Here is a 25,503-nt window from a genome sequence, read left to right on the forward strand (position 1 = left end):
TCTCTAAGTGTCTGGTTCAGCTCAGCTACCAAATCTGACCTCAGAAGACTACAGAGGGTAGTCCGGACTGCTGAACGAATCACTGGTACAACCCTCCCTTCTATTCAAGAACTGTACTCATCCAGAGTGAGCATAAGGGCTAGTGAAATTACTCTGGCTCTGCAGTGCAGTATATTCAGTCTTATCAAACAGCACTCATTTGCATTCTATCAATGACGTACTGCTTGATAATAAGAGGTTTAGATTCAGAGGAACACACTTTGAAAACCACTTGAGAGCTCAACAGTGCATAATTCAATTTCCAAGGATATGTCAGTTTGATCTGATACTGTAAGTCTAAATATACTCCAGGAGGTATTACTGTCTCTTCTTGTTTATTTGTTGTCTGTGTGGTTTCGTGTGTGGGGTATCGAGCCGTCATCACTGAGAGTGGGATTAAGAAACGCCTCAGTTTAGAAATTGAAAATTGACCTCTGCTTCTTTAACTGAGCTTATTAATATTTCATTACAGTTAGTCTGTTTCATTCTCTATACTGAGAAAGGTTCAGGAAATGCAGATGTTCTCCTCACTGAGCTTTCATCATTACGTTCAGAATAGTAATAGAAGGTCCTTACTGGCTTTTTATTACTTACATTGCTACTTTGACATTGTACATTTGTAATTGCATTTTTAAAAACAAGCATTTGCCAATTGTTTTTCAAAATTCATCTGACAGCTGCTTTGTTTTTGCCAAAGCTTTTCTTTAACAGTTAGTCAATCATGCAAAAAATGCTATTGGAAAGTTTAAATATGAGTGTAGCCCAGAATTTGACACATGATGGCTGCAAGCAAAGGCACATATTAGTGATTTTAGCGTTGGTAGAGGGGTGCCAATTGATTTTTTATTTAATAAACATAATTGTTTTCTTCATTGCTTTAACATTGGATTTTACATTGCTTTAAAAGTTCAGTGTCCTGAGTCTTACAGCACCATAATCTTTAATCCTTACTGCAACAGCCTCAAATAATGGCAGTGCTGCTACATGCAAATATGAAAATGGCTTAGATGGTCTCAAATGCACTACTATGTTGCTAACAGCATCTCAGTGGCTGATGTAAATAGCAAATAGATCACATTATACACGCACAGAGCAGCATTCTCCTCCCCTCTCATTTATTATTCACAGCTTGTTATATTCTGGGTGATTAAGGGGGTTCAGCTCCACATTCATGGCAGATGAGTTCAGTTGTTTATCCCAGACATAAATCAAAAACATGTCAGACAGCACTTTCAGGCAGTTTTGACACATTCAGAGATGCAACTAGGAACAGGGTTGGGCAAGAAATGGCTGCCTTTCAATTCACAAGGGTGAATTTGAATCAAATTGGCCACTGGAATGACATTTAGGGATTTTCAGTAGTCCAAAACAACAACAAAGTTCTTGAATGTTGTTTTCAATTCTGCATTCAATGCTAAATTACGCCCGAAGCTGTTTGCACTCTTAAAAATATTGGCATCTTTGTTTTAATGAAGAAGCTTTAAAATTCCATTCTACAAATGGTTCTTTCTAATGGAATATGTTTCTTCATACTAAGAATAAAATGGGTATTTTAAGAATTGTTTACTGAAAGGTTATTGAATCCAAAACATTTTTCAATGGCATAGCTTCAAAAAAAAAAAAAAAAAGATTGTAGGAGTACTTTTTTTCACGATTGTAGTAAATGCATGGATTTCTTCAATTAAATGGTTTGGATTTTGGATAAAAAGTGTTTAATTGATTTTTAAAAAGTCATAATTTACATAAGCAGACCATTAACAACAGTGCATCAAGACACAAAGAACATGTTACATAGTTACATCATCTACACAACATGGAAGGCCTGAAACAGCAAACTGTCCAAAGAGCTTCAGCTGTGCAACGGTTGTCTATCAGCTCCAACACTTTGACCATGAATTAAATAATTTTTCAGAGCAGAAATCATCTTCACACACACTGGCTATGATGGGCGCAGAGGGCTGCAATCAAACATTTCCGTCCCATTTTCCGTATTTTTAACCGAGAGGCGCGGTATTCCTGGATATCTCCCAGTCTTCAGGGAGGATACCACTGACAGATACCTTACGCAATCGGCACAGAAGTCTGAAAAGAGCTTTTTCAAGTAAATACATTTGATGCGGCGCCGCATGTGGAGTCTCACTTCCTCTGGAGAGCGACAGCCATCGGATCTGAGGCAGTACGTGGTGTAGAGCCTGTTGTTTTTGTCTATGAGGCTTTGGCTCTTCTCACTGACTCTAGATCAGTTCTCCAGAGGTCCAGCAGCCTCAGTGTCAGTACATGTGGTTCTGCAAGTCACACCGACTTAAGAGTCTCAAATCCACAGAACTTCCAGCGTTTTTCCAATGTCGCTCCAACACCGCTGAACTCCTGCTGGAACATGTTGGGCAGCCGGACCATTAGTCTTTCAAGTTCACTGGCCGAGATCTGAAGAATACACATGAGCGAAGCAGTGTGACACTTAGATTGTTATTGCTGCTCTATGTTGAGCATTTTGTGCATAAACAGACACAAAATTGCCCACTGCATCCTCGCCTCTGTTTGCTTAGAAATCAGTCAAAGGCACTAATGTGTTTGTCAGTATGTTTGTCATTTGCTTCCTGCAAACAATTACTGTCTAGTGCTGTTGTTCTTTTTTTTTTTTATACACAGGAAGTATATCAACTTTTTTTCAGTTTATAATACTGCTTGTTTTCTCTACTCTCAGTTTAAGAAAATTACAATTTAGGGTAGAATAAGATAAACTTCTTGCATTTCTTGAGAGAAGTTAGAACTATTTTTTTATAGACAATAACATTTACTTCACAGACTGGTAAAACGACTATGAAAGCAATAAAGACATTTAAATAAATAAATAAATAAAAATAAAATCCAGCCGCTTCCTTTGTCCCCAGTTTATGGCTAGAAAAGGACATAAAGAGAGTTTGTGCAATTGAAGATGATGAATCAATGATTTGCTACTTGCGATTGGTAATCAGATGCAGCTTATTTATAATTTAGAAAGATGGACATTATTATTCAAGTGGAACATGAGTTATCAGTACTTTTGGTAGAATAAATAAATAAAATACTACTGCTCTTTGTCTAGTTGCATATATGATTAAATTTAAGACAGAGATTGTAGACAGGAAACAATGGGAAGGGTAGTTGGATTAAATAATGTTCGCCTGCACACAAGCGCCACCGTGCAAAATGTCAAAGCACGCTCGGTGCCCTCAATGCCACATCTGACAACATGAAATTTGCATTTTGTTGTAGACTGGACAAGCTTCACCAGGATACTGGGACACAAATAGTTGTGCTGTGCCAGTGCGGATCACACCAGGATGCAAACAGTCCCTCTGATATTTCATGCAGTATTTAGGGGTCAAAGTGATAACAAACATATGGCTCATATAACATATTGACTGAAATCTGATTATTTCTAATCTTTTATTAATCCTGCATGCACTCAATGCCATTAAAGACATTTTTTCACCCAAAAATGAAAATGATGCCATTTACTCACCTTTCATTTCCTCTCTGATGCACAAGAACTAATGAGGTTTGTTCTAACGTGCTTCTGTTTACCATATATAAAGCACTCTTTGTATGTGCTTTTATATTAAAGCATAAATAATATTTAAAAATTTTCTTCACATGCAGTCTCTTTACAAGTCTGAATCTGCCCATTCATAAGGATTAGTTTTATAATGACAAATTTAAAGGCTTAGTTAGATGGACTTTAAATGGAGAGACACGTTTCTCCGGTTTAATTGCACATCTTAATTTGTGTCTGAAGTTTAATAACCAAAGTATTATAGGTTTGGCCATGAAGGTAAGTAAATGATGACAGAATTTAAATTTTTGGGTGAACTAACCTTTTAATTACAACAAATAATCACCTTTGTATCAAGTCTCTGGATGTAAGACCACAGATATTCAATGTTGGCTCCAAATGGGTGGACGTGGAGGAAGGTTGATATGATTCCTGATTGGAGAGACAGACAACAGAGCAGGCTTGTTAATGAACGTATGTTGCCTCTGACTAGTAGAGATGAAGTGGCATAATCATAAATATTCTGCCTGGAGCAGAAGCACCATCCTTCCCTACTTAAGCTGATTACTTTGGAGAGGTTCTGTAAAGGTAAAGCACTGATGCAGAGACACAGGATATAGTGCCTTGCCTGGAGGGCCCGAGCCAATATTTATTTCCTTGATTTATATGCCGTAACGTTGCCAATTACCAAGGAACCTCATTCAATTCCCTCCGCAAGACCTACTTTCACAGAGCTGCACTTGGGGAGGGAAGGGGAGTCTCAAGACGTCTGTTCTGATTTTTAAATTCAATGCAGAATAGCTGAGCCAACACCATACGTCTCTGTTCTGCTACAGCGCATCGTGCTTACTGAGATAAACATCTGTTTTTGCATACTCGTAGGAGAAATCTAACCAAACAAACTCATTTAAAAGCCCTAACGGAGGAAGCTTATACAAAATGATGTTTTCACAGCAAGCTAATCCAATAACTGCATTAGACGTCCTCTTCAGAGCTAAGAGTCTAGTACGGGAGCGCCTGGAGACTTAAACGATTTGTGTTCTTCAGTCCGTCCCTTCACTTTGTTCTGCTCAAATGAGTTTGGCTTTTCTGCCTTTCTGGCTGAGGGCCTCCGAGCCTGGCTGACACTCCCTACTCCATAAATGCAGTATATGTGTCCTCTTTGCAGCCATAAGATAGAGCAACGGTTGTGTGGTCTTTTCTGGGCAAGTGCCAATGAAGTGCCTAGCAAAAAGAAGAACAGCTCCCCTGAGCTCCTCCTAAGGATCATCATTCAAAAACGTGACAGAAAGGCAGAGGTGTTGCAGCCTGGCTTTCCTCGCCTTTCCAAGTCATTGTTATCACAGTGGTTCAAACACCTGCTTGCCCTCCTGTGCTTTTAAGCTAGGACTCAATCCCCCAAGCCCATCTGGTATTCAAGCCCCTCAGCACACGACTCAAGATGTTTTATAGATCAAACGGCATGAAGCGGAGTTGGAATAATTACCGAGCAAGAGAGCCTCTTTCTCTGATCTCAAAGGACCCCAGATGACCGTATCGTTATTCTTCTCTCGATGGTGGTAGAATGCTGCGGTGCCATTGACTCCCTGTACACAAGCATACAAAGGAAAAACACATATCAGGATACAGGGTAATCTACGCAAAGCAGATAAGAGATAGAAGGATCATGCAAACTGTTGAGTTGGTAGAGTATGCCTGCTAATCTTCACAGAAAATGCACCGCCTTCTGCTACGTTCAGAGAAATCAATGCCTATTGACATTTAAGAGGCTCTTCTTCCAAGATGCCGCTCAAGATGGCAGTCCGTAAGTCACATAGAGGTTAAGTCAAAATTATAGCAAAATTCTTGCACAGTGCATTTTCAGAAACCCTCAGTGAAAAAAAATTTCTAAATGGAGGCAGCAGTGCATACCGTATGTGTCTTTTACCAAATATTGAAAATTCCTGTTCAGTAACTCTTGAAGGAAAAGTTTCACATTATGCATATACTGTATGCCATACCCATTCAAACCAAGCGGAAATACGCTTACTTAGATTTTGCCAGATTTTGAATGCAGCTTCCCCAAAAAAATAAATATATAAATCATAATTAAGTTCCAAGATTATTGAAGGTTGATGACAAATGTTTAGTGCACCAAATTTTGCATCTTTTAAGCTAAAATATATCCTTTAGCCTAGTTGGAATTTTTGTATATGGGTGGAATCAGTCCAAAATTTTACATTTTTAGCCCTTTGTGAAAATTACTTTTGCCAGTCAACAAAAGAACAGCCTCTGATTCACTGGTGTTTTTTATTTTTATGGTGTCAAGTGCTAATGTTTTGAAGTCATTTGTTTCTATATGCTACATAATATGTGGAAGACTGAATTGATGCAGGATTTATAGTCCTATTTTTTGTAATATTCTGGAGTAGTGACAGTAAATGTGTTAACAATGTATGTTTTCACTTCGTATTGTAATTTATAAGGATATAATTGGATCTGAAGACATTGTATTGCACTGTAAATATTACAGTGAAAGCTTAAGTAAAGTTTTATCAAATATAAAATATATTTATGTTAAAAGAAATAATATTAAAATGAAAAAATGCCAAGACAACAGTTCTCATGTTCATTTAGTTTAACTTGATGTAGTGAAATAACTAAAACTGAAATAAATTAATAAAAAATACATATTTAAAAAATACAATGAAAACACTAAATATAAAACTAAAGACTGGTTCAAAATATTAATAAAATCTATTTATCAGTGATTACATTACAATCTGAGACGGACAGTAAAGCGCTTTGGGGTCAGCCAGTTATATAAAAATGTATCTTATCTGTGGGTTTATTATGTTATCTGTTGCAGCGATTTAAGTATTTGATTTTATGGGTTCATAGATTTAGATATAGGTATAAAAGTCATCATTGTAAATTTCTTTAACTGAGAATTTATTTCAATTTATTGATTCAAATAAAAAAAAAAGATGCAATTCTGTGAAATTCAATTCCTGCAAATATTGCACCTTAATCAAATGTTTTCTGACATTCAATACAGCACTTTTCAATTAGGGAGTCTTTATTCTATGCAGAAAAACAGGGAGACCATATTCTTACAGAGCATACAGAACAGTAGTCTAAAATTAACTTCTGCCAGAGAGCTCATGGTGTGAAGGGAAATGAAGGGATGATGATATGTTAGCGGTTCACACTTCTCTTTTGATATGTGCTGGTACTGCAGACTAATCTCACTGGTGAATGTCAGGGACATGATGGATGCTGGGAGTAACAAAGAATCAGTCTAACTTACCTTTTCATGGCCTTCAGACATGTGGTTTGTCAAATCTACTGATTCCATGGCGTTCAACAGCTGTCAAAAAAACCCAAAACAAAGCATAAATACTCACTTATTCCAAAACTATTTTGCAGTGCAGATGTGAAGGAGCTTTTCAGGCAATGTTATCTGTGGGAAAAATCAGTCTAGCCTTGAGTTTGCTAAGTTGATACTACATTTTTAATGGATACTTGTTAGAAATGGGGTAATGAAACACATTAGTGATTTCATACATTATGCCCAGGGTGTCTGTAGAAGGTCACAGCAGTTTCACACTTCTGAAATGTGGAAGCAGACCCCATCTGGTTCTAAAAATACTGTACACATGTCTTCCATCTGCTAGTGGGTACGTTTAACAGCACAATAAGTGCAGTATGCGCTCCACAGGACCTCCACGACTATTGATGTTCCTGTTATCTCAGTCAAAAAACATTCATGCAAATCAATGTCTGCTGTTAGGAAAATGGGGTAAACAAGACTGGTCATTATTCCCTGCATCTGGGAAAACCACTGTACTGACACAAATGATAAGGTATCATGTTGTGCTGTTCAGCAAAAGTGAGAAAATATCATCTGTCCTCAATGACAACAGCTCTATAGACCTTAAAGGGTTAGTTCACCCAGTTTTACTCACCCCCATGGCATCCTATGTGTATATGACTCTCTTCTTTCAGACAAATCCAGTTTGAGTTATATTAAAAATTGTCTTTGATATTTCAAGCTGTTTAATGGCACTCAGCGGGTTTTGCAGTGCATCAGTCCAAAGGTCGTTAAATAAAATCATCCATCCTTAATAAAAAGTGTCTCACATGGCTCCGGGGGGTGAGCATAGGCCTCCTGTAGCAAATTGATGCATTTTTGTAAAAAAATTATCCATATTCAAAACGTAATAATCACTTTAATCTAGCTTGCGCTCACAGTTGTAAATGGAAGCAGTTCCGGGCAGATGACTTCAGCTCCGCGCATGCGCCGCTCAGAAGTGACGCATGCAGAAGTGCAGCGGAGAGATCAAAACAAAACAATGGTTACTAATTAGAGGTCCAAAACGATGATTTGTAAAGAAGAATGTTTGAGGATTTCTATATAAGCCAAGATAGAAATGACTTTACTGCTAAAGTAAGTAAACTTTCCTTCTTTTGCTACTGTTAACAAACGTTGGTTTTCACAAGACTCACCGGCGCATGACCAACACTGACCTCATACGTCATCCTCCAGGAGCTACTTCCATGTACAACTGTTGGCACAAGCTACATTGAAGTGATTATTTTCTTTTGAATATGGATATTTTTCTTACAAAAACGCATCGATTCACCACAGTAGGCATTTGTTTCAACCCCCTGGAGCCATGTGAGACACTTTTTTTAATGGAGGGCCGCTTTTATTTAACATGTTTTGGACTGATGCAAGCAACACCAGCTGAGTGGCATTAAACAGCTTGAAAGATCAAAGACTTTTTGAATTTTTAATATAACTCCGACTGGATTCGTCTGAAAGAAGAAAGTCATATACAACTACGATGCCTCTGGGGGTGAGTAAAACAGCCTAAATTTCATTTTTGGGTGAACTAACCCTTTAATCAAGGCCACATTTAAAATTGACATGGATTAAAAAGCTGTAAGTGAGAGACTTTCACAACTCCTGTGTCTCTAATTCATGTAGAAATCTATTTTCAGTTGCTATCATTCAAAACCTAGTGAAGCGCCCACAGAGGCAGAATGTTAAGACATCCCTTGTGAAAAGTAAATACTTTTTAGCATACTTCTAAAAATAAGAAAAAGGAGTGTTTTTGCAAATGTATCGTAGTTTAACTGTATATTAAATGCAATTTGTTTGCTTTTAGAATTAAAAGTGTGCTTAAATGTTTTAAATGTTCTCCAATGTATTAAATGTGCATTTGTAGTGTACTTCAAATCTTAGAAGTATATTTAAAAAAATATATATATATATATATATATTTTTTATATATGTTAGTGAAACAAAAATGTCACATTTCATGACTTTTTCTTGACACACTTAAGTACACTTTTAAAGGTGCACTTTAGAATAATATTGAATTTAAAGTTGTTTTCTTTGTTTTACTTTAAAGTACATTTTAAATCAGTTTTTTTATAATCTTTTGTTGGGCTTTAAAGCACAGTTGTGATATGTTGACATACTAAAGCATGTGTAAAATACTTGATTATAATTTTAACTGCAGTGTTATTCAGTTTTAAAAAACTAAATTGCAACTTCATTAAAAATGTGTAATTACAAATATATGTAAATACATGACACACAAGTTTCAATAAAACATTAAAATTAAAGTACAGTAATGTATAAATGTTCGTCAGTACATTCAGCAATACGCTTTAACCATATTTCAAAGACAATATAAATAATTATGAAATATATATAAGTCCCCATTTCTACTTACATTAATTCTGGTAATGGCAGGTAATTGCATTTAATATATATTTATATTAGTATACTATAATACATTTTAATTACATTTTTAATCTGTTTTTTAGTACTTAAGAATATTCATTAAAGTACATTATTTAAATAATAGTAAGTACACTAATGTGTACTTCTTTTCACAAGGAAACCTTCTCTAGGGCTGAATTTTGTGTGTGGCTAAATCTTATTTGAGGCCACTGTACATGTTTTCAGCACATCTAGATGTTGTGTTGTATCTATATCTTTTTCATAGACTGGGCATATATGACTCGGTCTTGTCTAGTGTAGAAATGAAGAACAACCCGGCTCTCCAGTGTAGCCTTGTTCCCCTCCTGCAGCCACGACAAAGTATCTTGTGACAAAAAAAAAAACCTGTCCTGATCTTTTTCATTGCATTTTTTGAGTTACTGTCACTGCTTTCAGGTGTGTGTGTGTGTGTGTGTGTGTGTGTGTGTGTGTGTGTGTGTGTGTGTGCACCCTCTGCTCCTGCTGCCATGTTGAGTTGTGTTTCTCGCTGCATGCACAGGGGGAGTGAGGACACTAAGTGACCCCGGGCTGCAGAGCTTCCCGCTGTCACACATGAGGAGGCAGACACTGCCAAAATGCAGTATATCTGAAGCGAGCAGCGCTCTTAATGGCTTACATAAGGCTTTGTGTCCCTCTACAAAGTAACATCCCCACCAGTGCTGTTAAGATACTAAAGGCTACTTTTTCCAATGAGTAGAGACACAATAATGAACTGGTTCATGGAAATGGATTATGTTAAACAGTGGTGCTCAAACTTTATACTAGAAAGGACCAAAATTCAAATGGAATTGAGAGCTGTGGAGCTATGCACTATATCCAATTATATTATCAAAAAAAAAAATATATATATATATAGTCTCTACATTTCAAAAAGATACATTGAAATGAAGACATCCCTCAATGTCAAATGTTTGTGCAACAAATCATGTCTTTTTTTTTTTTTTTGAGTTTACTAAATAATATTATAGTACACTCAAAAAATGTGCTATGCAAGCTGATAATTTTTAACCGAAATATATAAGATTAATTGATTTCAGGGCCACCACTCAATTGCTGTATATTAAAATCAGTGGGAGACCTTAATTTGTGGCATTTAAATAATAATAATAATAATAATAATAAATTATCTAATGAAATGTTTGTTGGTTTTAGTTAAATGCTGTTGTTTATCACTACACTTTCTGCTTAGTTACATAAATTATAGTCACCCCCGTCCCCCTCCAATTTTATAAGAAAAAATGCGGGTTAATATTGTCACCCTAATTGCCAATGCCATCCTCATTGCTTTTTACCATAAATATGCTCTGACTGCAAAATATTAAGCTTGTAGTAACTTTAAATTGAGTAATGGCAGTAGCTCTCCCAACACTGCTCCTCATAATTATTGTTTGTGCCCTCAAATAACGCTATTATGCATATAGAAATTCAGATAATTCAGCAATATGGCCATGAAATCTGTCCAACCTTTTCCCTGAGGCTGAGGACCTCTCTCTCTAGGTAGCACTGCTCATCTCTGGCCTGCTCCAGCTCCAGCTCCTTCCCCTTCAGCTCGTCCTGGAGCCGAAGCAGTTGCTGTGGAGAGAACAGCACCGTGAGCAACAGAGAGCAGATGGCTGGATCAATGAGCAGCGTGTGGGGCTGTGTGGTGCCCTCATAAACAAACACCACATGAACATCACTGCATAGAAAACCACACAGATAATACGTGACCCTGGACCACAAAACCAGTCTTAAGTGTTTTTCAAAATAGAGATTTATTCATCATCTGAATAAGTAAGCTTTCCATTGATGAATGGTTTATTAGGATCCATTAGATGTTTTGCCGAGATACAACTATTTAAAAATCTGGAATCTGAGCGTGCCAAAAAAAACTAAATACTGAGAAAAACGCCTTTAAATTTGTCCAAATGAATTGTTAGCAATGCACATTTTCTAATCAAAAATTACGTTTTGATATATTTACGGTAGGAATCTTCACTTAATGTCATAGTGATTTTTGAAGAAAAACCTTTATATATATAAAATACGTTTAAAACCAAAACTTAAAAGTTAGTGTAATGAAAAAGTTCTCCATCCATTAAATTAAATAGAGACAGGCCACTGCACTCTACATAATTCTAAACCTCATCTTTCTCTTTCCACAAAAAAAGATACTCATTTCTTACATTAGTATTGATCTTGCACATAAAAGCCTTTAAAGCAACTGTACAATGTAAAATGATAGAGACAGAGAGAGAGCTCACCGGAGCCAGTGCTAATGGCGCACTATGACAGTCTGCATCATCAAGAGCACTGTGTCCAATCAGTGTTTAAGCTGACAGCTACAGTAATTAATGGAGGTGTGAGTGTGAGAGCATACTGCACACTTACACACTGATCTTTTGCGTATGTTTGAATGTGTCAAATGTGTTTCTAGACACTATTTGGGTTGTTCTTTAATCTCAGTCCTCCCTTAAGTATCAATAACGTGATGATGTGATCTTTCTCCAACAGAGACAGAGACTGAGTGGATTGAGTATGAAGTTACTTTGATGATTCTTTAGACATGGGACAAACTTTTTGCAAAAGGTTTTGATTTAATTGGTCACTTGATGAGTCACAAGTCCGCATTAATGACTGGAGAATAATATCAAACAAGCTGCATTTAGTTGGATAGTCTGCAGTGTCAGCAGGAATTTGATTTATTGAGGTTGTTAACATCCACCCACTGAGAGACTCTCTCTCTCTCTCTCTCTGTCTCTTTCTCTTTCTCTCTCTCTCTCTCTCTCTCTCTCTCTCTCTCTCTCTCTCTCTCTCTCTCTCTCTCTATATATATATATATATATATATACACATTACCATTCAGATTTCTCTTCAGTAAGAAGCCTTTACATTGATCAAAAGTGACAGGAAAGACATTAATAATGTAACAAAATATGGTGTTTTCAGGATTGCTAATAAGAAATGTTTCTTGAGCAGTAATGCAGCATATCAGAATGATTCCTGAAAGATTATGTGACTCTGAAGACTGGAGGAATGATGCTGAAAATTCAGCTTTGCATCACAGGAATAAATGACAATTAAAATATATATTCAAATAGAAAAAAGTTTATTTTTTAACAATATTACACAATTATATTAGTATCACATTTTCTAGTAACTAAGAGTCTTCCCACAATAAACTCAAGATTTGCTGCTCATTGATAGCGTGTAAGTCAGTTATTGTAGTAGTTATGTTTAGGCATTGGGTATGGTTAAGGGATCTAGAATATAGCCATGCTTTAATATGTGCTTTATAAGTATTAATACACAGCCAATAAGCCAGTAATATGCATGCTAATAAGCAACTAGTTAATGGTGAAGTGTTCCCTAATCTGAAGTATAGCTTATGACGAAAAACCATCTGAAGCTGAGCCCTCTGACGTCTGCATTACCTGCTGCATGTTCTGCATGGTCTGCTGCAGGAAGTGCAGCTGTTGTTCTTGCGTGTGATCCTCCTCGGTGCGGTATGTCTTTCCCTGCTCCTTCTTCAGCAGCTCCACCTCGTTCCTGTAAGAGTCCAGCTGCCAGCGCAGACTGTCGTTTTCCTCCCGCAGAGCACACGTCTGCGCAGACAGCACTGCTCTCACACAAGAAGGAAGAGAGAAGGACAAGACGTGAACTTGGATAAAGGTCTTCATCTCTTGCCTTCCCATAATCTGTTGCATAGATGTGATGAAATTACACTTTTGTGCCTGATAGACCTAATAGATCTCCTTGACTCAGCTGGTGGGACTGAGCTGGTTAACTCTCCATGTTTAAACTAGCTGTAACCACCTTAAAGTGTTTCTCACTGACATTTTTTCTTCTTCTAGTAGGCTGCAACATACGATCTGTTGCTTAATCTAACATGCATCATATAGGACAAGTACTAACATCAGTCCATCTGGTTGAATCAGCATATACGTGGCAGGCTTTATCGCAAGTGTTATGATTCAGAGCCGAAACCGATGGTGAAGTTTGCATAACAACTTGGTCACGGTGCTGAGTCTCTGCTGTGTCAACAGAGAATCTCAACTATTAGATGTTCTCTCCTGCCACTGAAAATACTTCTTTTATTGAGCCAGAGCTTGTGTGCTCTGACAGGTCGTGAAATATCGCTGAGCTCAGAATCCCCTGACACTTTCTGCCACCGTTCTGTGTCGAGGCAACATCATTAATAATCATATTTGCTGTGGGATACATGCAGGAAGGAGAGTGTAATCACTCATGTTAATATCTCCGCACAAATGCTGTTGTACTCAAGGTTATCTAAAGGATGTGATCGCTCTGTTCAAATAAAGCTAATAAAATACAAGTGGTCACGGAGGAGCTGATTTGATTAGAGACTAACAGGGTCATTGTGTTTGACATTAAACCATTTTTTTCTTCTTCATTAAATCAAGGAATGATTGGGAATAACTATTAACCTGATTCTTTATAGTCACTGTCTGGAGATGGACTGTTCCTGATGGGCCAGTCGACTTGACACTTTACAGAATTCTATGCATTAGTAAATCTATTAGGTATTATGAACTAGTGATGAATAATTATTTACAGTGTTTTATCTTAATTTATGAATATTGCACGAAACATGTCCCTACAGGACCAGGGCTACACTCACTTCACATGTCTTACATTCACTGATCATGTAAATGTGTTTCAATGCTTTGCAAATGAAAACTGCATTGGTTTGTGTATTATTAAAATTATGTGAAACTGTGATAGCCTTGAAAGCATCAGATAGAATAATTAGAAAATGATAAACATTTCAGTTTTGCATCATATGCAGTCTCTTTCCAGCATTGTGTTACATTATAACTTTCCCACTATTGTTGCAAATTAAGTAAATAATGTGATTGACACTACCTTTTTTTTTTTTTAATCTGCTGTTTTAAATTGCAATAATATTTCACAATGTTAATGTATTTTACTTCACTGTTTTGATCAAATAAATGCAGCCTTTATGAGCACGGAAGTTTTCTTTCAAAAACACAAAAAAGAAAATATTCAGTCCTCGCCCCACTTTTGAACAGTAGTATATTAATATGTTTATTTTTTGTTAAATCTTAAACTTTTGGTCTAGCAGGAAAAAAAAAGGAATATTGTTAATTAAATGTAATTATATGGGCATTGAACAAAGGTCTCTGTGGCACTGCATTACACATTCCTCTTATCCTCCAATTAACACTGACCTTTTTTGAAGGTTTATTGTTCATTTTAATTGCGCTGTACAGTCACAAACAGTGAATATAAACTAGATGTTAGGCAATCAAATCTAGGGTTGTTTTTAGGCAGTCAGTCGCTGACTCCAGTATCCTAATAAAACATGGTTATAAAAATCAGCAGTGGATCACAGGCCTACCTGTGTCCTCCATTCTCATATTTTTGCAGGGGTTTTCCTCCGAGTCTTCATCTGACATCTCCATTTCCTCTTCTCTTCGAATTCCCATGATCTCTTCGCTTTGAGCATTTCTGAGCTCCTAATGGAGCACAATACAGAAATCAAACAGACACACACACACACACACACACACACACACACACACATCTCATTACTGGCTTCTGTCCAAGACCTTGAATGATTAGAGATTACATTTTGCACACATTAACATTTCCTCTGCTCTGAGTAATTTTACAAGGACACACTTTTATACTCCCACTTGTTGTGTAAATGTGGCAGTAACATAATATGACAATCACACACACCAGTTAAATGTTTTTCTGCAATTCTACTCTAATGATACTCTAATTTCACCTGGAAATCTGTTGACAGGATGAAAAAACAGGCAATGATTTGGAAAGCATGGGCCCCGGTGATTGTTTCCTTAACTTAAAAATACAACCCAGAGGGAAAACCAAGGCTCTGCCGTCTCTGTGCCGTGCAATAGTGAAAGTTCATTTGTCTAGGTCTGAAAATGGAGCGTAACAATCACATTATACAAACTTCCAAGCCCACTGATCCTCTGATAGCTATTATAGGGATCAGGACAAAGGACGTTTAATGCCACCACTGTGAAATCTTGCAGATCTGACTCTATAAAGGGAGCGCATTTGAGCTTTTCTTTATCTGTGATTGAATACATTTTACTCTGGCACTTTCTGGCCTGATCTTTCATTTGTTTCTTGAAAGCTGTAGTATCAGAAGAATACAGGTCGAGTTCTCGCTCGGTTCTGAGATCACATTTCTCTCCAATTCTCATAACTTCGGTTTTACAGGCTTCCCACACCTTTTGACCAAAGAACATCCATTACTTTTCCAGTGGCGTTTCCAGTCATTCTGGAAAAATCAATAAAGTTTATATAATATATTTTATAAAGACTGCATTCACAAAGAGCCATTTCTGGCCAACAAAATAAGGGAGATATCATACTTTTGGTTAAAAAAAAACAAAAACAAAAAAAAACCTGTTGAGTAAACATGTACATAAAACTAGATTTATTTATTATTTTAAAATTACAAATTAAATAAAACAAATTACCTAAAATTAATTAATTACATAAAATAACAGTTTCTGTTAGTCAAAGCAATAGTTTTTGCTTGTATGTGTGTGTGTGTATATATATATATATATATATATATATATATATATATACGTGTATAAATATTTAAATATATTTAACAAATCCACAAACAGTGCTAGAAAACAACAACGACAATGAAAATAACTTTTCACAGGGGTGGCATTTTGACTGGCTTTCACTTCTCACAGCACAGGAGACTCTGCCACAATGCTAACGTCTTACCTCTTGACGACTGTGAACTGAAAAGGAATCCTTTCATAGACTTGACTTAAAGCTATTAATCAATACAGTCAGTGTATTTATAAGATTCGATTTCGGGCCTCACATCACTGCTCATGATATAAAATCATGGAAAAAGTCAGATGGCTGGAGGAAAGACTGCAGCTGGAGTCTGTCACCAGTGAGGAGTTTCAGGGTTCATTGAGTATTCTGTTCACACTAACATCAATTTTGCAGACTGGTGACATTCCATATTATGAATATGGAAATTCCATATTGTGCATTCCAGAGAACTCAGGGCTTTCTATGCAAAGAAGCATACCGGCACATGGCACAAGTTAATACGCAACTCACTTTTCCTTCCTCATAGAGACCTAATTCAAATTGGATGAGTTATTAACAATAAATTCAGGCTAATCACTGATGAGCATCATTATATTCCTGCCAGTATATGTTGCCATGGCAGCAATGGAGGTTCTTTCTTGGTGGTAATTTCAAAGCGAGTTCTGCTGCATGAAAGAACAGAGGCTAGAAAACTGTGATGTTTTTTTGCTGTGTGAGGGCCCACAAGTCTGTACAATGAAAAGCACAACATACACTGCCATATAAACAGCTGCCGTGTCAGTGTACCATCTAGAGAAGGGGTCTCAAACTATTTTACCTGGGGGCCACCAGCCAGGTTCTGTTCTCCTTCAGAGAACAAGTGTTTTTATAACCACAAATTTGAAAAATGTATAGTATATATCAGTGCAATACTTTGGCTTTTAAGTATATTAAGGCCAGACTACAGTGAAAATTGATTTGTTATGACAAATCTTGGCCCATAGTTTGAGACCCCTGATGTAGAGTCAGCATGACAAAAGGGGAGAAGGGATACCAACCTCGCACTGCTTTCGCCAAATGTCTATGTTCTTGCGCTGCGCTTTTGAGAAATGGTCCCATGCCTTTTGCCTGGTGGCAGCGGTGAACACAGCCGTAATCTGCTCAACTTTGGTGGATAGGGAAGTCAGACAAGACAAGCCATTTATGTAGAGCTCAGCATCTGTGCCAGCAGTCAGACACATCAGGACCCTCGCGACACTTCTCTGAGAGGCCCCTGATTGTGTCTGTTGTACTTACATCTCATTAGCTGCTGTTTCAGTTCCTTAGGACTGAGGAAGGCAACAGTCTACAATGATGGATTTGCTGGAGTGTTTGATGTCAAACACTGAATGGGGATTTAGCTCAAAATGGGTACCTGTGCAGTTTCTTTTTTTGCATTAGATGTTGGATTTGCATTAGGACCCATTGTAAACTGTTGCCTGCTATTTTTTAATCTGAAAAAAAAAATTCAATCATCATATTCACTACAACTGGTGTAATTTTAAAATACACGTTCTCTTAGTACTTCATGCACATATGGTGTCAAAGTGTCTTTGTCCTGTCCGGGCTGCAAAAAAAGATGAGTGAATCTGATGTTGGCCTACCTTTAAGCATCTCCACATCTGCTATATGGTCTGAGTGCTTCCACTGAGACTGTACTTACCCAGGGCTCTTCTATGGGCTATGGCTACAGTCACACTGACATAGGCAGCTAGGTCTCAATGCAGTCTTATCTTCTAGTGTACATTTGTATATTGTATATCTGCAGTGGAGTCTTGCGAACTGTGTAAAGGAAACGCGTTGCCTCTGTTCCACGACTAGTAAGCTGCCTTGCTTTCTAACAGCATCCGAACTGAAATACAACCTCACAAGTGAGGGACTATTAGTGCGATACATGGAGCACATTGGAGATTCAACATAGGTACAGTTGAGCCTTTTGCTAAGCCAACAGCAACATAAACATAAAAAAAATAGTTGCTGCACTGTGTTCTAGAATAATTGGTCACTCGCAGCATTCAGTGGTTGAATATTTCCTAACATTTGTCTACGGAAATGCTACTTTCATGTCTCTCATATCATGCAGCTAACAGTGAATGTTCTCACAACTTGAACAAATTTTTTTAAATTTATTTAAGTTATATAAGTGTTAGGACAAAACATTCTTAACATAACATTTATCGAAAGTTCTTATTAATATTTGATATACTTCTGGTTACATTTTGTAACCTATAATAATGTTATAATCACAACTAGAAAACTGGACATTTAAAAAATTTCGAATATTAAAAATAAACATTCAAATTATAGTTTGTCTTAGTTTTTTTTTATTTTTTATTTTATAACCACTAATCTTACTGTATTGTGCATAATAAAGGTGCAGGTCTGAATTATACGTAGAATGAATGTTTTTCAGATCCGCGCTTAAAAGTTAATGGTTTTTAACGCACGGTTCTGTTTCAACCTTGCTAGGCCCGTACAAACCTCTAAAAAGGACACAGCATTAAAATTATTACATAGTTCTAGTCTCTGTGAATACAATCAGAGACAATAATAAATTAAATTAGCCATGCAATTTCTGTTTCTATTGAAATGACTGATTTAGAACATGAAATGTCACAGAGCAAAGGTAAATGTGATGCAGCTTGAGATGGATTTTGTCTCAGTGCATCACAATGTGTCGGCTTTTATAATGCCTAGCTTTTATAAACTCTTCGAAGAAAGCTCACTTACGATGCCTTAAAATGCTACCTATGTAGGCAGCTCTCTAGATTTTGGAACAGATTTTGGCAGTGTGACGTATATGGTGGTTCTGGACATACAAATACACTCCTACTGGCAATACAGTCATATCAAGATGAGTGAGAATAGTCCAACAATCAGATCAGAGACTAAGCCCACTTAAGTACGGCTATATCATTTTGGTCTGTACAAATAATGAGCGGTTGTCATGGCAACACAAGATGAAAATCTCATAATAACCAGTTGGGATACAAACAGTAAAGGCAGGAGGTATCTTACATTGTGTGAGAATGGCAAGCAGGGAATTCTTAAAGTGCTCTTTGGCTAGCTCCATCTCCTCCTCGTGCTGAGCTTTCTCGTTCATTAGACGCCGCACGTGGCTGTTTGCCGACTGGATCATGGCGTAGAAATGATTCGCCGTGCGCCGGTTCACCTCGCCTCTGTCGATCCACGTGAACAGCACTGCCGATGCCTCGCTGAACTTGTTGTCATCTGGAGAAATTAATGAAGAAAACTGTCATTTTCACTTCATCTAATCATGACAGAGACTGCTGTGACACTTACTTTGCGGGCTTACTTACTTACTTACTTACACTTTTTTTTACTGTAAAGCTGTCAAGGTACAGTTCATATAAACTCTAACAAATAAATGTTCTATATTGGTTTATCTGGTTACATTAAGAATCTTTAACATCTGTGATGCTTTTCCATTAGGTAAAAGGTCTTTGCAGTAGAAAAAGGTTATTTAGATTATTAAAATGATCATCACACTGGGAGGATAGTAAAATAGATAATAGTAAATTCGTTTTTTTTTTTAAGAACTGTTTACAGAAAGGCTGGTTGGGGACCTGAAATAGTTCTTCTGTTGCATCGCTAGGATGTGTCTGCTAAACGTGTTACAGACCTAGAGTCTCATATCAAATATGTATCTCATATCAATATATAAAATCTGGAAGCATGGTGCATGTTGGCTGACAATAAATTGGCATGAAATGGAATTCACCCTGTCTATTTTCTATTACTGTATGTCTTAAATGATCTTATTATGAACAATTGATCCATATGTTTCATTTTGACAGACTCATCTCTAACGACTAACGAGCTGGGTTGTTCCAATAATTTAGGCCTTTCTTACAATCAAGCAAGTTCACATTCAGATCCCCATCCAATCAACAACCAATGCATAGAACTATGTTTCTGATAATCTGATTCACTGTGTCACAACACTGTATGTGCAACTTTAAATTCCACTGATTTTATATGTACATTTTCCACAGCTTTTCATTAAAAATTATGTCTTTAGAAGACTGAAATATAGTGTGCAAGTTATATGCACTATAGTTACAGTGCTTTTATGGGTTTGGAACAACATAAGGCTGCTTCAACATGCCTTTCAGGCTGTTCTTTCTTAGTCTTACAGTTTTCCTCTGAACTGTTAAAAAATAATGCATTGTTTCAATCCATCCATACACATATCCAACCATTCATACTGTACTGTATATCCTGTCTAGTCACCACACCAGCAGGTTCCTATAGCAACCACTAGAACACCCATTCAAACTACATAAGGCCTAGCTCCCCTTCACACTTCAAAATCTCTCTTCCCCAGATTTCACATATACAAACCTCATAACCTTCAAACTCTGAATCACTTTCCAAACTGCTCAAGCAATCACTATGCAAGACTTGTAACCTTCCCAAAACACGTTACTAGTCTTGTCTGGACAAACATTCCTTTTTTAAGATATGAAATGTAATTTTAAGAGATTTCATTTTGCCACCTCTAATTACAGGTGCAGTATTGAGAGGGGAGAAATGATAGGGAGATCGGGATTGGACCCTATACGGATCTAACTTTAGGGCCTAATTTAAAGACACTTTCCATGCGTTGGCTTTTTCTATTGGACAAGAACATCATCCTATCAGTGTGTTCAGTCATGGCTCAGGAATCAGTAACTAACCCTGCGTTTTTCCTGTTTAAACATGACGTGTAATTTCAGCCTGAGTAGCTGAGACATGAGGCATTGAGTGTGGCCTCTCCCAGGCTTCAGTAATCTAATCCCTGTGGACCTGTGTGAAATACATTACTGAAATTGGAAGAATAATTGAATTTTGCCACAAAGTCAGTGCAGTAGGGCTGGCAGTAAATTCGATCCCTCCCTTAATGAGATCCTGTTCGCAGAAACAGCATCATTCCCTGCGTCTGTGCACTTTTCACCAGACTGTTATTGCTTCATCTCAGTACAGTGTATCTGATTTCAAGCCAACCTGGAGAATGACATCACGAGAGATGTATCAATTATACTGAACCTCCATATTCCAGGTCCTTAAAAATATGTGCTCGACTCATTTAATTAGATTTTTATATTTAACTTTTTCCAATTAAATAAATATGGACTCTGATCGTTTGAGATCAAGAGCAGGTGGCTCTCAAACTTCCCAGCTAATTAAAGGAAACTGAATTCTCACAACCCTCAGGCAAAAATGCAGTCTGACGAGAATAAAAATCATTTCCACGGTCAAATGAGCTTGCTCTGCCAATCTCACGTCTAATGAGAGCCTCCACAAGCAATGCAAATGTGAAATCTCCACACACTCCCTCGACATCACCAGCATTCAGTCATCTCACCTCTCCATAACTCAGACGTTATGTAAGCCACCACGCTACTGCCAATTCAGTCAGCGTCAGTTATGGTCGGGAAACTAGCTTTGTTTTAAACATTGTTCATATTAATTTTTCCATGAAAGCGTAATGTGGCAATAAGCATTTACTTGCCAGAAAGCATTAACCAGGGGCTCTTTGAATAAATAGCATTAAAGTGTTTCAAAATGCAGCAATGGACAGAATTAAGAGTCAACATGTTAAAAAAAGAGATGGCCAGATTTGAGGACGCAGGAAACAATGCATTAATATTAAAAAGAGCTTTTTAATGTAAATCTACACTCTTACACTACAGTATTTTTTAACTGTTGAAATTATTTTGGTCTTCTAGCAAATAAAAAAAATACACTTTATATCACTTATGTCCAACATAGATGTTTAATATGATGTAAACTGTACATGGATCACAAGTTAACTCTTCCATTTTTGTTCTTTATTTTCCATAATGTCATTTTCTGTTACATTTATGAACATTATATGGGTATTCTTTGACAGAAATTGCAGTTTAAACGTTTGTGAAATAAACCGCTAAATACACAAAACGATTTCATATTTCCAAACTTTTTACGTAATTTGATTGGAAATGACAAAAAAAAAGTTGATATTTACCTTTCATTTTCTTTGCATGTTTCAAATTTCACTAACTTAATTTCCTTTTTTATTTATTTATAGTGTTTATTAATGAAATGTAGAATTGTGCTTTGTCGTTGAACAGTACAAATTCAGGGACATTCGTCAATTGTGCAAAACAGCGAGCATGATGGTCTAATTCTTTTCAAAACAGCTCTGAAAAGAATTAGACCAATTGTTGTGATTGAAAATCAGGGTTATTGCTCCAAATATTGATTTCTTAAATCCTCTGACGTTAAAACCTTGGTATTGTGTTGTCTAGAAATTAATATTGACATATTCTATAAATCTGAAAACATAGCATCTTTTCTGTTATTTTGTCCAATTGTCAAAAAATGCTCTAAAGGACAACATTTTTATTTAAAATGTGGAACTAATCTCATAAGTAGTTTATAGAATAAAACAAAAATTATGTTTCACTCAAACACATCACTATAAATAATAAAGTGAAACTGAAAAGTTCCAGAGCTGTGTATAGTTTTATAGATTTTTACTAGATACAGTTTTTGTCAAACGTAATAATATCTATTTTTTTATTATAGATTTTCATATTTTAAGTTTGAAAATACAGGTCTTAGGAAAAAAATCATAAAAACAGCTAAATAGGGTAACAGGGTAAAGCAATAAAAACTATACGGAAAATTTTGAATAATGATAATAATAATTAGTTGCACAGATGTGCCCTAAAAACATCTTGAACACAAATTCCAATGTTCATTTGCATTCTGCTGATGCTTAAACAGGTACAGCTTGTTGTGATCAATAAATATTTGGAGCATAATTGCTTGAGTTTAAACAGGTTTTGCTGAAGAGGCAATTGGATGTCAGTCATGAGCAGAACTATGCCAGACACCAGAATACTGAGGCACCATCTGAGATGTTTTGTCTGTTGCCTCCTGGGCTCAATAAACCTGAGAACATACAGACAGAGCTGGGTATGCGACACGCAGGGAGAACGGGAAGTGCTTGACATGGGAAGTGCTGTGATTGCTGATGAGGTGGAGGCTGCAGTCAAGTCCCCATCATCAAAATGAAAGCAGTCTCTCCAGAGAGACAAGAGCTCAGAGAGGCATGGAAGCCACTGCAGCCAGCACAACTCAACCATCACTACCTTCCTGGAGCCGCTGGCTGTAATCAAATCAAATCATGGGAAAACAGCTGTCAGCCAGGAACCGGCTCTGAAATTAAAACATGAAAGGTGACGTTACAAATATGTGTGAATGTCAAAGGGGTGTGATGGATTGGCGTAACTCTGAGGTGGAAACAAAGCATGTGGCGCCTTGAAAATGATCCCGCATATTGAAATTTGGACATATTGCATGAGCATTCGAACCTTTCCAGATTCAGAAATAAACACAGTTAAACATTTAAAACTTCACAGTAACTATTCTTGTCTGTGAAAACAGTAGGAGATCTGCAGAATAACTACAGCAAATCCCGGAGCAATGTTGCTGATGCAAGACTTACAAACACCTACAAAAAAAATCAGTCCCCTACTATAACAAAACAAAAAACTAAACAACAACAACAGTCCCCTAATAACAAAAAATAAAAAACAAAGCAAAAAATGTGTCCCTTAACCAGGCCCGGCACTCTTTAGACTTGAGTTTAGCTTGTATTATAGTCTTACTCATACAACTGGCTGTTGTTGCTTCTGCTTGCTTTACATGGAAAAGATGCCCATAACCTATATTTTCTTCTTGATAATAGCATAACGAAATAGATTTGGCAAACAATCCAGTGTATCTTCTTCTTTGGAAAGCATTAAATGATTTTACAGTGCATTTTCGCAGAGGTGAGCAATGTAGCCAATCACGGACAAGTTTGTTGATTTCTAAAACGCAATGGCCAATCAGAGGTGTTTGGGCTGGAATCCACGCAATTTTCCTCACAAAGATATTTAAAAAGGTGTCAATGTGTAGTCACATTCATTGTTTTTTTTTTTTTTACTTTGATTTTTACTTAGATGGTGATGAATGAGTAACAGTAAAAGGGGAGCACCCTTTGCATGCTGTATACAATGATATATTCAGAATCTAAATAAAACTTGTGTTTTTCATGCTTGACAAGTTGCCACATATGACACAGAGAAAGATAACTATATATAATAGTGATATTATATAAAAAGATAATAATGATGCGTGATGCTTACTTTGTCTGGAGTCTAGACGTTTGCGCACAAAGCGTGGGTATCGATCCCTCTCTCAGAGGCAATCTTTGAATAACTCCAGTGCTAAACTGACCCTCGTTTGTGAGGCAGTACGGTGTAAAATGTTAGCACAAAGTATAGGACTTTTCCGTTTTACCGTGTCCTCAGCAGTCTATGGAGACTCCTACATATATATTTGTTGGTGCATCCCAACACATAACACTTTTTTAATGGTTCTTTGGCGCTGACATTGTACCTCCAACAGCTACAGCAAGACAACAGTAATGGTGGACCGCTGCTTCTTACTCAGGGCTGTGTATATGCATATGTGAGAGCGTCACAAATGGGCGGGGTCATCATAGTCTGGAACTGCTTGTGTAGAGAGATCGTTTATGATTTTTTTAAATTATAAAACAGACAGGCTGGTCAATCTCTTACAAAAAAAAACATTATTATTAATTATATTATTAATTATAATTAGAATTATATTAAATAAGAGAAAATGGGATATTTACTGTACTGTAAGTCTCACACATGTCTTCGATACAGAAAAAAATATGAAATGATCTCAGCTGTTATACACTGCTTTATACTGTTACATCATGTCAACAATTTTTGGACAAACATTCGATACCAAGTTAAAACTCAGATGTAACCACGATGGAAGTGCAGGAGGTCTCCACTGCTATGACAGAGCAATTTATGACCAACCTTTCTGATTCTAGACTAAAATCAAGCAAAACCCATTTTAAGCACATTTCAGCACCCTTAAAGCTAATGAAAACGTACTCGGTTACTAAACGTAACCTCGGTTTTCTCTAGAAGAGCTGAAGCAAAAAATTATCCTTAATTTTGTATTTTTGTAAAGCGCATTTGCAGCAGTACACAGCCATAGGTGAGACGGCTCGTTCGCTCATTGGCTTGTTCTGTGGCAACTGCACAGCCTATCGAGCGCAGGCTGATGCAACATCAGACCAATAAGGGCGCTTCGCGCCCTTCTTGCCACTTCCCGCCGAAACGGGTGTGGCCCAACCTATAAAAGGAGCTCGAAAAGGCTGACTCACCTGATTTATTTTATTGCCGAAGCGAACCAGAGTGAATCGTACGCACGGCAGAGAACGCAGTACTCGTTCGCTCTTCTAGAGAGAACCGAGGTTACGTTTAGTAACCGAGTACATTCTCTTACGAGAGCTCTCTCGTACTGCGTCTTAGCTAAGACGCTACGGGAACCCAATGTAAAACGCCGTGCGAGCAGGGATCACACACCAATAAACCTGAAGCAACGCCCAGGATTTACAGTGCACAGTCACCTGAGGAACTCACAGAGAGTCCAGGACAGGAAGGGGGGAAGCCCTCCGTCCCATATCTAG

General features: G+C 37.1%; 1 protein-coding gene across 6 annotated transcripts in view; it reads right to left on the reverse strand.

The window, feature by feature from the left end:
- Nucleotides 1-608: 608 nt before the first annotated feature.
- Nucleotides 609-25,503, reverse strand: part of LOC132152717 (ecto-NOX disulfide-thiol exchanger 1-like) — a 108,795-nt gene continuing 83,900 nt past the window's right edge. For all 6 annotated transcript variants that reach the window (XM_059561552.1, XM_059561551.1, XM_059561556.1 and 3 more), the window contains 9 exons: nt 18,972-19,184; nt 16,973-17,079; nt 14,713-14,830; nt 12,764-12,948; nt 10,815-10,922; nt 6,864-6,923; nt 5,061-5,160; nt 3,921-4,006; nt 609-2,463 (listed from right to left, as the gene is read on the reverse strand). In XM_059561552.1, coding sequence (XP_059417535.1) covers nt 2,332-2,463; nt 3,921-4,006; nt 5,061-5,160; nt 6,864-6,923; nt 10,815-10,922; nt 12,764-12,948; nt 14,713-14,830; nt 16,973-17,079; nt 18,972-19,184 — 1,109 coding nt within the window. In that variant the 3' untranslated portion in view covers nt 609-2,331. The remainder of the gene's footprint in view (nt 2,464-3,920; nt 4,007-5,060; nt 5,161-6,863; nt 6,924-10,814; nt 10,923-12,763; nt 12,949-14,712; nt 14,831-16,972; nt 17,080-18,971; nt 19,185-25,503) is intronic.

Source organism: Carassius carassius, chromosome 11, assembly GCF_963082965.1.
Source record: "Carassius carassius chromosome 11, fCarCar2.1, whole genome shotgun sequence".
NCBI classification, from domain to species: Eukaryota; Metazoa; Chordata; class Actinopteri; order Cypriniformes; family Cyprinidae; genus Carassius; species Carassius carassius.